The 14,743-nt window shown below is 27.3% G+C and overlaps 1 protein-coding gene and 1 non-coding gene across 2 annotated transcripts in view; both read left to right on the top strand.

Annotated features, from left to right (window-relative positions):
- The first annotated feature begins 7,705 nt into the window (after positions 1 to 7,705).
- On the top strand, positions 7,706 to 7,778 carry TRNAR-CCU (transfer RNA arginine (anticodon CCU)). Its single transcript has one exon. It is a non-coding gene; the product is annotated as a tRNA-Arg (tRNA).
- A 6,520-nt stretch (positions 7,779 to 14,298) lies between these two features.
- The window catches only part of LOC148310444 (uncharacterized), a 39,240-nt gene continuing 38,795 nt past the window's right edge, over positions 14,299 to 14,743 (top strand). Inside the window, 1 exon segment of the mRNA XM_088258429.1 lies at positions 14,299 to 14,527. Coding sequence (XP_088114555.1) covers positions 14,400 to 14,527 — 128 coding nt within the window. The 5' untranslated portion in view covers positions 14,299 to 14,399.

Genomic DNA, 14,743 nt, shown 5'->3' on the forward strand with positions numbered 1-14,743 from the left:
TTACAGCGGGAATTTTAAAACATTTATTGAGAAAGAGAAACTTTTCTCCAATTTGTAAACGAAATTGATATTTTTTTATACTGCTAGAAGTATAAAAAAATAGTTTTATTTTTGAATTGGTATTCATTCATTCAATGAAGCTTTTATTTCGTCTCATATTTGAACATCTATTTCGCTTGAATTTTGTTCTTTTAAAATTTTTTTTACACTAGTACATGATTTACCCCCGAAGAATTGTTCAATTCCTATTTATTACATAAATGAATATTCATTGAAACCGTTCAACCAGTATTTGCTTTTTGATTTCGACCGCTTATTGATTTTTTAAAATCAACAGTCGTTTTGCCTTAAAAAAAATACAACTATGGGATATCAAAAATATTAATTTTTTACGCTAACGTCGTTTTCGGATCCGTTTTTTCGTGAAATTGGTCCGGGAACATTTGGGAATTGATGAATTTATAATGAGAAGTATTTTCTGGTCCGATTAATTTAATTTTGTCTAATTTTACCCTATTGTTTTTTTTATAAATATTTAAAAAAGAAATTTTGTATACAATCATTTCTACGTACTTTTGTATTTAAGAACCTAGAAATTCAAAACCATACAGTTTTAAAGAAGTAATGGATAAAATTATTACTCGGAATAAAATATTGATATACATGTTCATACGAGTATACATTATTCTGAGCATATCAACGATACAAAAGGACAGTAGTTATAAGATGTGAAATCGGTTTGATACTCTTAGTTTCTTTATGATGAATTTTATGTTATCTACTAAACTTTTAAGTAAATTTACATTTCAATATCTTTTTTTTCAGCCGCTTTTTAAGAATCTTTCCATGTCATTTTTATATTTGTTGAGCTCGCATTATGTGGATGGAAACTTTTAATATAATACATAGTGCGTATTTTTTATTTAAGTTTTACTTAGTAAATACCACTATTTCAATATGTTGTGACACGTGTTTTAGAATTGAAATTTATTGAATAAATATTTAGATTTTGCTTCACATACGGAGTTCGAAAATGATGTAGAATACATTGAAACACGTGTTACAATATATCTTAAGAAATAGTAGTATTTACTAAGTAAAACTTAAATTAAAAATGGATAGATTTTACTAAAAATTGGCTGCCGAATCAATTTATAAAATCATAACATTTCACTTTTTTTTTTTGTCTTTTTTTACCTTCAATCAACATGTAATTATTTTTTGCATTTTTATAAACATACTAAAAGCGTAAATCATCATTAAATTTCGCTTCCTCCTGAAACCTCCTGAAATCAACATTGTAGCAAATTTGGCTGTTAGCAAACCACTGCACTATGGAGGCGGACAAAGTATAAGTTTCCTTAAATTTTAGTGTTAAAAAGTGGCGCCCCTTGTCTCTATGTGAAGATTTTCGGGCGCCCCGTTAAGGTCCAAATTTTTGGATGCTTCAAAATCTTGACGACGGAAAGCGTACTCGTAAAGTAGGTACTCCATTTACAGATTTCATTAGCTCGTCTTTTTTCATAATAATTGGTGCCACTCTGTTTTCAGATTTTCAAAAACTTCCAGGACCTTCACATACAATTCCATGTTATATAAAGAGCTCTCCTTGGACGCCGTCAACAATCTATTTGACTTGGCGCCCTTGCTGATTGACGACCTCAAATTTACCAAATGAGTTGTGCATTATGTATTAAATAAATATTAGAGGGAGTGATTACTATTTATTTCAACCCCCCACAAACTACCATACTACGGAGGCGGCTATTTGAAAAATGTTACGTATATTTAAATAAAATTTAAAGTTATCCCATATCTATTTTCGTAAGATTTTTTTGAATAGCGCATTGTAAAAGCTTGAGGCGTATGTAGGTAATTAAAATCGATAAGTTTTAACTATTCAACACCTGCTACCCAAACTTTCATATATGGTCATCTTTTAAAACAACCATTCTAATGAAGTGCATATGATGAACTAAAAAACTTTTTTTTTACAAAAATGTTAATAATATTAGATTATAACCACTCACCGAGATTTTTATGTCTACCGATTTTGAAACCGGTAAACATAAAAATCTCGGTAAATGGTTATAAACTAATATTATAAACATTTTTGTAAAAAAAATAAATATGTTAAAATGACTTACCACAAAGTAAATGCTTTAAATATTAATAATATTGAGAATTAAAAAACAATATTTTTAATGATTGGTTGAAAAGATTTTTTCCATTTAAGGGAATACTTTTCTTGTTATAAAACTTTTTTTTTCTTGTTATAAAACATATTTTTTCTTGTTATAAAATATATTTTCTTGTTATAAAATATATATTTGGTTGATATAAATTAACCAAAAATATAACAACACTCAAAGTAAAAATTTACATTCATATAATTCTTTCTTGGTTTCCTCTAGCCTCTAGCTCTCCCCACTCAAGTCTTTATCTGATCCTACTTCCTTTACCTTCCTTGTTTTCATCACTTAAAATTTCACATAGTAAATAATGTTGTAATTATTTGGTTGTTCGTACTGCAATGAATTGTAATTCATGTTTTTTTTCGTTGATACTTATTTACAAGCACTATCTGCCGTCTGTTTTCAAAAAGCTTTCTTCTTCAAAAAGGGTCTTATTCCTCATTGCTGAGGGTTGTGACCCTTGCAGAAGCAATAACTCTTCTCCAGTTATCCCTTGACTGCGCTGCACTTAGCGCTCCAACCACTGAGGTGCCTGCTGCTGCCTTAATTTGATCAAAAAGCTTTATGAGGTTTAAATTTCAACCAGTATCACCACAGTCTGTCTTTGATTGATTGGAAGATATTGCTTCATATCAATAAGCCGGTTCTTCATATATTCAGCCTTCTTCTTGTGCCCAGTGTTGAACAAAGGTCTCCTTCTTGGACTTCAACAGTTCTCTGTTGGACGCGACTCTCTGCCAGTGCAGACCCTCCTCTTTCTTAATGCCATCGGACCGTCTTGTCTGGGGCCTACTCACACTTTTGTATCCGGCTCTAGGCCCCCAGTCATGCACCTTCGTCCATCTATCATCAGACATACGTGCAACAAGACATGAGCTGGTCAAACTTAAGCCGGTCAATGTATATATATTCAATACAAGAAGTTTAAATATATATTATTACTTTATGTATTAATTGTTCAATCAAACACAGATTTTTGATTTCTTGAATGATTTCCGCAGATACTTTGTGGCACATTTTATAAACTTAATAAAATTAAATAACTTAAGGTTTTGGTGGAAGTATTTTAATGTTTTTTAATTAAAATAAACCCTGATGATGACAAGGTTCTTGTCGAAACCGGTAGGTTAAATTGTATTAATAAAAAAGTGGTTAAAACTAAGTTATTTAATTTTATAAAGTTGACACATTTTTGAGTCTACTAAGTTGTATTTTATTGTAAAAAAAACACATATAATTTATAATTTATATTTGAAGCACTAACTTTGTGATTTTCCATTTTATAATTAATATTGTGACAATGATTCGCCTAGTTATTGCATTTTCAAACGAATGTGTAGATAAAATAGGCCCACGGTCCTTATATAGCTATACAATTCTATGTACTTAAGTAATAGTTTTAATATGTGCAGTAATAATTTACGGGAGTCTAACTAACTAACTAACTAACTAACCATCACGCCGCTTCCCCGGAGGGGTAGGCAGAGAGAATAGAGCGCCACACCACTCTGTCCTTGCAAACATTCTTCGCCTCTTCCACGTTCATGCATGTCCTCATACATACCCGGCGATTGTTACGACTCCTAACCTGACCACTTTCAAGTATTTGGCATACCTGATCGTGCCATGTTTTTCTCGGTCTTCCTCTGCTTCTTTTTCCACTAACATTCGCCTAACAATAAATTTACGGAAGACAACAATAGTTAATGGGGCATGTAGGTACGTATACGAACACATACATATATTTATTTTCTGGGAAAGGGAGAATCTATTGACATGGTAATTGTGAGAGAATTAATGTTTTAAAGCTTAATACAATTGTTGGTAATATTATAATAGGTAACTGATATTTGACTCCAATAAAAAATAAATACAATACAATTATCTATGGAGATGGCTGTTAGAATTGTACAGGTAGATGTGGTGTACTCAGCCAATTCTGCTCACGAAGGCTCAAAAGTTCTATGAACTATGGAGAATGCGCCAAATTTATCGCCATACGAACAATTGAACGAAGACTGCTGGAATATCCACCTGTTGCACCATTCATACACACATTAAAATGTTGTAAAGACCCTGTGCTGAGTACAGTACCCGTACATGTACGCCATTTATTTATAACACAATCCGTAGTCAAAACAGTGATAATTATTTTATTTTACAATTCATAGTAAAAAACAAACAGTAATATTTACTTTTTGTATTAATTTTTAAATCAAACACAGATTTTCTGAGTCTACTAAGTTGTATTAATGCCATAACTAGGCGAAACAATTGTCACAATATTAATTTTTTATGTGTTTCTGTTAATAAAATACAACTTTGTAGACTCAAAACATGTGTATTTGATTTAAAAATTAATACATAAATTAAAATGGAGTTCTACAAATTAAACGCCAAATCTATAAATAAAGTAATATTTACTATTTTACGTTTTAAAAATAAACATAAATAATTTTTACAAATTACAAACTCACACCAGCGTATGACGGGTCGTAAACCCTGCAAATGCCCTGATTTCCATATTCTACTCCATCTATGTTGAGATATAAATAAAAATTCTTGATGTTAATAGCTCCTAAGTGGAATTCCTTTTTGCTAATGGTGTTGACATTTTTTAACCGGTTATCGATTGCAGAAACCGGTTGCAGAAAGTGCATGTGACTATCTAACTACCTAACTATCTAGCCACTTTTCCGCAGGGGTAGGCAGAGAGAATAGAACGCCACACTAATCTGTCTTTGCAAAAAATCTTCGTCTCTTCCATGCCTCATTCATGCCTTTCCTAATAAATACCCGCCGATTATCCCGAATCCTAACCTGACCACGTTCAAGTATTTAAAATACTTATTCATGATCAAGTTTTTTCGATCTTCCTCTGCTTCTACTACCGGCCATTTGTCCCTTATAAATTTATTTTACTATTCATTCTTCACTCATTCGATTCACATGCCCAAACCATCTTAACAAACCTTATCGCCTCCGTGGTTTAATGGGTAATGTGTTTAGCTACCGTGCTGGAGGTCCTGGGTTCGATTCCCAGGTGGAGGTGAAAATAAATATTAGTGAGATTTTACAGTCTAATATTTATTCAATATTACCCTGGACTGTTCCCTGAAGTGCAGAAGTGATCACCTTGCCTTCATGTAAGTAACGATCAAGATATTATTGCGTCAATACAGTTCCCTATGCACCATCGGGTACGAGAGGAATATATATATATGTGTATATATATATATATATATATATATATATATATATATATATATATATATATATATATATATATATATATATATATATATATATATATATATATATATATATATAAATATATAAATATATATATATACATATATATATATATATATATATATATATATATATATATATATATATATATATATATATATATATATATATATATATATAAATATATATATATATAAATATATATATATATATATATATATATATATATATATATATAATATATATATATATATATATATATATATATATATATATATATATATATATATATATATATATATATATTATATATATATATATATATATATATAAATATATATATATATATATATATATATATATATATATATATATATATATATATATATATATATATATATATATATATATATATATATATATATATATATATATATATATATATATATATATATATATATATATATATATATATATATATATATATATATATATATATATATATATATATATTTATATATATATATATATTTATATATATATATATTATGTGTGTGTAAACAACATTGTGTAGCAACTGTTACAATAATCTGAAATCGTTTCTTTATATTTACTGGCAGTCGTAAGTAGCTTATCAAGACTAATTCTAGAAGGTATGTTCGTATCTTGCGGTATTTATGACTACGGAAACAAATTGCTTAGTCAACAACAACTGACCTATCGGTTTCAATACAAGTGCACGCAATAATTCAGTATGTCCATATGGCGATACTGAATCGTTAGGTGGCTTTTCGTATGAATAGTAATTTTATCTAGAGGCGGTCGAAAGTACTGAACGCTAAAATTAATTAATGATCACATTTATAAATACTTGATTTCATTTTCGTTTCTATTATCACTGCAAAAGAAATTTAAAAAAATGAATGTGTATTTTAACGTATTATTTGATATTATATTCTTAGGTTATGTATTATATGTGGGTTCAAATTTCTAAATAGTAGAAAACATCGCATTAAGTAAGAGCCTTTAAATATTATTAATCATAACAAAAAATAATGCATATTTTTATCAAAATGATTTACTCTTAACGGTTACTGATTGTTCAAGCTAAGTCTTGAACATATTATGCCTAGTATAATTGACATAAGGCAAGAAAGTTTCAAGTCTGCTTTTCAAAGTCCAATTATGAGAAATATATTCGGTAGAAAATGTGCACTACGATTAAAATGTGAATTCAACTGAAAAACTAATTAATTAAGTGTCTTTGGCATCATTTACAAAGAAAATTAAGGTATAATTGAACTTATCTTCCAATAAATTTAGCAGTCTAATTTTTCATTAATTTGTAAAAATCTGGAGCTGTGAAGATTCTTATAATGAGCGAATATATTAATAAGGAACAGTGAAAAATTCAATCACTGTGGCATTATATCCTCTCTTTACTTATCAGAAATATAAAATTGCTTTACAGTTTAGTACTATTAGGTAAAACTTTAATTAAAAATCGTTAAATTTTACCGCAAAGAGACTGCCGAATCCATTAATGAAATAATGCAATGTATTTAATGTTGTAAATTTTTCGTTATTTGCGTACCTTCAATCAACATATAAATATACCTACCTTTTGCATCTTTATAAACATACAAAGCTACGTATTGAACAGTTCAATAAAACATTTATTTGTAAAAATCTGGAACTGAAAATATTATTATAACGAGTGAACATATTAGAAAGGAACAATTGACAATTCTATCACCGTGACATTATATCCTCTCTCCCTAATTATCAGTATAAATATGATGTTGCTTTTCAATTTAGTTAACTAAAAACGCTATTTTAAATATTTGTCTGCTTAATTTTACTTAAGTTTGCTCTAAATCTCGATAATCGCAGTTATACGCGTCAAATACACTGATGAATCAATCTTTAATACATATTGAGAGTAAAATAAAGGTAAATGAATACATAAATGTATAAAACTACTGTTATTTTTGTTGTTTACAGGTTTTTATCGCTGGGTTCTTGTTCGCAGTGCCGAGCGAACCGTTCGTACTAGGAGCCTAGTATAGCGGCCGCGCGGAGATCCGGCCGGGAAGCGCCACTCGCTGGATGATGTCAGACGCTCGTGTGAAGAATTTGTGGGCGTGACACGACTTACGTGTCCGGCGCTGTATCGTATATAATTAGTTTTTTCTGTCTCGGCTGACGTAATCACGCTCAAATTCTTTTATGTGTTATTTCAGACGCCAGTCTACCACGCCTCTGTGGCCCAATGGATAAGGCATCGGCCTCCTAAGCCGAGGATTGTGGGTTCGAGTCCCACCAGAGGTAAATCTTAATATTTTTTTACTGCGTTTATTCAAAGGAAATATGAGATATAAAATGATTTAGGGGTAAAACGGATCCCAAAAGTATGAAGAAATAACTATTTTTGTATTTTATTTCGTATAAAAACTTAATAGATTAGAATCTTATCTAGAACGTACTCATTAATCATTTCGCTAAAATATGTATTTTTTAAATCTTTCATATTTATTTTATTTATAAAAATAACATTTTTATGAGCGTTTTTTGGCGGTTAGAAATTGTCACACAAGTATTTTGACCTTCTGGGGTCATCTTTTAAAGGTATCGCATTGATAAATCATGACTGATAACTTGAAAAATAAAATATGATAACAAAATTGTATTTTATAAATGCAGAATGCAAATCTTTTAAATATGTTTTCGAATAGAATAATATGTATTCTTGCTTTAGTACATTTGTGTATTTTGTTAAAAATATAATCAATGTTAATTTTAATTTCTTACATTTACTTTTCTTTGTCTTATCATTCCATGCAACTTATTATTATTTTTAAATTATTATCTTGCCTTTAAAATGTATGTTAGGTAATGAATCATTTTGTGCTTGTACACTTGAGATATTTTGACCACAAATACTAATTAAGCTAAACCTTTCTTTAAATATTAGAATCCAATTAATACAAGGATATTTTCGAATAATTATACCTCAAGGTAGCTTAAAATTATGGAATTGTTAATAACCATTTTATAATTGTTCCATCAGGCACACAGTAAGTTAATTTTAGATAGTTTAACTAATACACACATGCACACACTCACATAATTTATATATATATATATATATATATATATATATATATATATATATATATATTATATATATATATATATATATATATATATATAATATATATATATATATATATATATATATAAATATATATATATATATATATAAATATATATATATATATATATATATATATATATATATATATATATATATATATATATATATATATATATATATATATATATATATATATATATATATATATATATATATATATATATATATATATATATATATATATATATATATATATATATATATATATATATATATATATATATATATATAAATATATATATATATATATATACATATATATATATATATATATATATATATATATATATATATATATATATATATATATATATTCATATATATTTATATATATATATATATATATATATATATATATATATATATATATATATATATATATATATATATATATATATATAAATATATATATATATATATATATATATATATATATATATATATATATATATATATATATATACATATATATATATATATATATATATATATATATATATATATATATATATATATATATATATATATATATATATATATATATATATATATATATATATATATATATATATATAAATATATATATATAAATATATATATATATATATATATAAATATATATATATATATATATATATATATACAATATATATATATATATATAGATATATATATATATATATATATATATGTATATATATATATATATATATATATATATATAAGGGTTTTTCCATAAAAAGTACAATATTATTTTATATGAATTATGAAACTCATTATCCCGATGATGGCCCCTGAAATAAGGCTGAAACTTTGGCAACACTTTTGACAATTTTAAAATTTTTCGCTAAGATTCTGATCGACTTGTTGGTTAATTTTAAGATAGTTCCGGTAAACACATTATTAAATTAAAAAAAAATATTAAGGTATACCTAGTAGATGGATATACTCATTACCTTGGTTATCTCATCCTAATCACTATGACTACAGTCAAAGTTTGGTACCTGCTGTCAAATCAAATGCCAAAGTAAACATTGACTCTCCTACCTATAATCTACAGTTGCCATACAATGTGCTTCAGTAATACAACAAAATTACAAATTAAAGTTTTTGCATGTAAATTTATAAGGGTTTTTCTCAATTAGGGAAAATCGTTGTAAATGACTTTATACTCGATTCATTGAATAATTAATAGTTAATAAGTGTTGAATCATAATCAATTCTAGTTTATGGTTGTCTAGAGAACTAACAGAAATTGATTTGACACGAAACTATAATATGAATTGAAGCTTTGAGAGCTTTATATATATATATATATATATATATATATATATATATATATATATATATATTATATATATATATATATATATATATATATATATATATATATATATATATATATATTATATATATATATATATATATATATATATATATATATATATATATATATATATATATATATATATATATTTATATATATATATATATATTATATATATATATATATATATATATATATATATATATATATATATATATATATATATATATATATATATATAAATATATATATATAATATATATATTTATATTATATATATATATATATATATATATATATATATATATATATATATATATATATATATTATCCACATGCATGCCTCTATCTACAATCTATATGCTATAGGTGTAACACGGTTATCATATCTGTGTCAACAGAGTGTTGTATTAGGTACTTTACCAATACATCACTAACCTTTCAATACTCCTGTGATTCAGTGTTAGACAACCCAAGAGGTTCTAGATCCGGATGTTAAAAAATAATTTAGTAAAAAGTAAAATGTATATTATATATACAATTATAAACTCTGTTTTCTCATGTATAAATCAATGCCCATGATGGTTCCATAGTATCTAATAGAGCTGTGCATTTCAGACGAATCGATTGAAAAGGTCTCACGATCGGTTACAACAACTGCCATGAGTAAAGTGATTTTACCATCTCGCTTTGCTGTTGCGGGACCGATGGCATTGAATACATTTCCATCAGTAGTCAGAAGCAGAGAGTGATCTTTTCTTTGCTAAATCATTCGGTATCTCCTTTCCCCCAATTAAATTACAGCGATGCGCCCTTGAAGTACTATTTTATTCAAATGACGCTACATACATTATCTAAAATTATTATCATTATTATCAACAGCATGCTTATTATAATATAATAAGCATGCTGCCTTAAATTACATATATGATATTTATTATTTGACGGGTTGGAATCGGATCTAGCTGTCTAACTGAACCAACTTACATAATAATCCCTTTCACTGCCTACACTGAGGCACTTCTGGAAACTACAAAAGTGATGTTTTTTTTTATTAGATTGGCGATGACAGGAAAATTGAATTTAGATTCACAATAAAAAAAAATATTTATTTATTTTGGGAATGACAGGGACATTGAAAGCTATTAAATGTAAACTCTCAGTAAAATCGGGATACGATTTTATTTCACATTTTTTATAATTTAAGCAACTTTGTTGATTTAAAAAAAAAAAATACTTTGCATGAGAGGTCTGCCAGGAAGTCTACTTGCTTCTGTATCAGATCCGGGAATGCAGTTGGGACAGCATTCGATGGCTAAAATTATAGCGTTTAAAAAAAGCCGAATTGTACATCATCGTATCAACGTAAATTAAACATATCGCTCACTCCTTTCAAGAACGTCATAAATCAAAAATAGTCAATTTTCAGTTAGGCAAGTTTTCGGAATGCCCAGAAAATGTACTATATCCCAGAAAAAGAGGTATATTTTTAATTTAATATTTAGCAGCTACAGGGCAGAAAGTGTTGTTTTTGCACTTTAAAGAAAATGTATTGGTTAATTATTTTTTAAATGTAATAAATATTTTTCAAATGGAGAAAAAACCTTCAGGTTTTACCTAAAAAGATCTGTTTCATAATAAAAAGTTCAATAAGTGGCTTGATATTTATTTTTAATACATTGTATCATATTTTTAAACTTTAATAACGTTTTCCTGAAAAATCAAGTTTTTTTTATTTATGACGTTCTTGAAAGGAGTGAGCGATATGTATAATATAATATGGATACCGCATGATCAAAATTGCAAAAGAGAATATGTATTGTACAATTAAATGTCAGGTTGTGATCCCGTGTCAGTAGTGAAGAATCACGGACTCTTAAGTCAGTGTTTCTGATTTCAAGCCCACTCTACCACAACTTGATACCTTTTTTTAATAACGATCCGCTCAGGAATACAAAAAAAACCATGAGAATGTAATATTTAGGTGCATAATAAGAACACGAATATTTAGCATAAATAAAAATGCTACAAAGTAAACTAATAAATTTATGATATCTTACATCTCATCATAATATATTGTTATATCTTGTCATGGGGTATCGAATTAAATCTCAATGCGGTTTAGGATTTGATCACTTCAAGCTTTAATTTGTTTCATTGTTTACGCATTTGTGGAAGCCTGGGTGAAGCTGACATCAATAGTTAGGTAGAGGTAAGGCAATTGAGATGGTATAGGCACATATGACGTAGAGAACCTTAAACATATTGTAAACCAGGCGATCGCCATGGATCTTCATCGAAAGACATCGAAATATCTTTTGAGGAAGATCCATGGCATGAAAAAAAATCATGGATGCTACAGAAAAATAACATGATTCAAAGGAATGGCCGAGGTGACGTTGTATACGATAGAAGGACCTACAACGAGAAGAGAAGACTTAATTGATCCCTATCAGCACACATATTTGTTGATATAATAAGAAAACATTTATTCATTTATCTTTAAAAATAAAAATGGATTGATTACTTGGCCTCTTCTTTATCTTCATTTACGGAATTTAAAATTCTTCAGACTCATCTCTGAAGATTATTGATAGTAAAGTTGTAAACAAAACAATACTTGGAGGCAGATAAAATTTTCGGAAGGTATATGAACTCAGGGATTACGTCGTCAGGCCTATTATTGCCCGAGAACATCGTGTGATATCATTGATGAGCGTCGTAAAAATATTTTAATCAATAACTGTTAAATTTGAAAAAAAATACTTTAAATAAAATGTTATATTAATATACAGTGGAAACTCTCATACAAGCATAATTCGTTACAGAATCTTAATCTTAAGCGAAACATTTATTGTTTTGACTGAGGCGGAAGTCCCAGCTCATGTTGTGAAAAAGGGACATGACCTTTGTCTGTAACTCGTTCTGCGAAATGTCGCTTATTAAGAGGGCAACTTTTTCACTTTTTTTGCTCGTTATGAGAGGTTCCACTGTGCTTGCATAATTTAAGCACACTTGAAGTTGTATTTTACGAAAATGGCGCTATATAAATTATCGAAAATTATTATTGTATTTATGCATATCTAAGTAACGTTTTGCATCTAACAAGTATTGCTATTTTCTATGTCACCGGGTAAAAGGTTACAGACGGTACTGGTAATTAATATGACTTTGTATGTAGCAGTGTAATCAAAAGAGTTTGCATTTTCACCTGTTCATGAGAACATCTGTATCTTCGAAACTAATCGTGTTTACATTAATAAACTAGAAAGTAGTCTTATACAGGTGTTTAATTTTTATATTTAATAACCTAATTGTACTATCTGATTTTCCTTTTTTATTGTCATATTACCCCCACACCTTGAGTAATTTAGTAATATTCTGTATTTGTTTACATAATCCATAATGCATTATACTATTTTTGTTTTTTTTTTTTTAATTTTACTCCGTTACAATAAATAATTTTAATAACAAACACACATATGTAGTTTGAATTTAAGTATTATACTGTCATTTCTTGGTGGAACTGCATTTTATATAATAAAATAACAACTACATACATAGTTTTTTTTTTTAAATATACATATATTATTTGACCACTGACCGGATTTCGTCGTTACCGACATTATCCGTATGATAAAACCCGGTCCCTGGTCAAATAAAATATATGTGGAAAAAACTATATACTTAGTTGTTATTTTATTATATAGTTTTAAATTATACAAGGCCTTATTAACAAATACTAAACAAGCTTTGTTGCGTTATTCTTCCAATTTATCTAAAATCATATCTAAATGCATAAGCTTTTTTAAAACTTTCAAATGGTAGGTGCAAAAAACATAGAACAATGGATGAATCGAACAAATATATTTTTTTGTTAATAAATAATTTAAAATATACTTTCTTATCTAAATAGTTAAATACGCACCTGAAAAATAAAAACACTTATCCGTTTTTCATTAAAGATAAGATTACCTGAATAATATTTTTTCTCAACGCTGTATATCGGTTTAATCGGTTGGTAATGTTTTTGTTGTAAAGTTTTTTTGTAGATGAAGCTATTAAAAATTGTGTAGTGTTGTCGATCCCTTCACTAAGGGAAAATATACTTCGATATCACATTATCATCAGAAAGCCATGAGATAAGGTTTGTTCAACAAAAAGGGGTTACAGATATTCTCATATTATTACGACAAATTCAATTCAAAGGCATCAGTCGTTTAGCGATCGTCTAGCTAATCCTTCTCACAACTATTTAAATCAATAAATAAATAAATAATAAAAATATCCTCCACAGCAAATTAAGAGTTAGTTCGGTTCTTTCTCAGTGATGATCAAGTGTATTTTTGTGAGTGATTTTTTGAATATTTTCGTTGTTGTATTTTAAACAAGTGCCATAGACAAAATAATGACAATGTGTGCAAATGGCGGGATGTTTCCTGCATACGATGAATATTACGACAACAGTTGGTCACTTATTCCACCCGACTACGGAGTGACCGAGGAAGACTATAGATACAATGCCTACTCTTATCCGTAAGTATAAAATTCTTTATTACCCTGTTACTTTTTTCAATTATTAGATTATATTTAATAAGCCAAACCACATATTTAAAGCCAAAAAATATATATAAGAGGCTCCCTAATAAAATTTTGAATAAAATAAGAACAACAGATACTTTTTTATTTATGTATATAAAATTATACTTACTATATTATTTTATATTGTACGTATATGTATGTAGATATACT

The sequence above is a fragment of the Brachycentrus maculatus genome, unplaced genomic scaffold, assembly GCF_059751285.1.
Source record: "Brachycentrus maculatus isolate JH-2025_06_01 unplaced genomic scaffold, ASM5975128v1 h1tg000095l, whole genome shotgun sequence".
Lineage (NCBI taxonomy): Eukaryota > Metazoa > Arthropoda > Insecta > Trichoptera > Brachycentridae > Brachycentrus > Brachycentrus maculatus.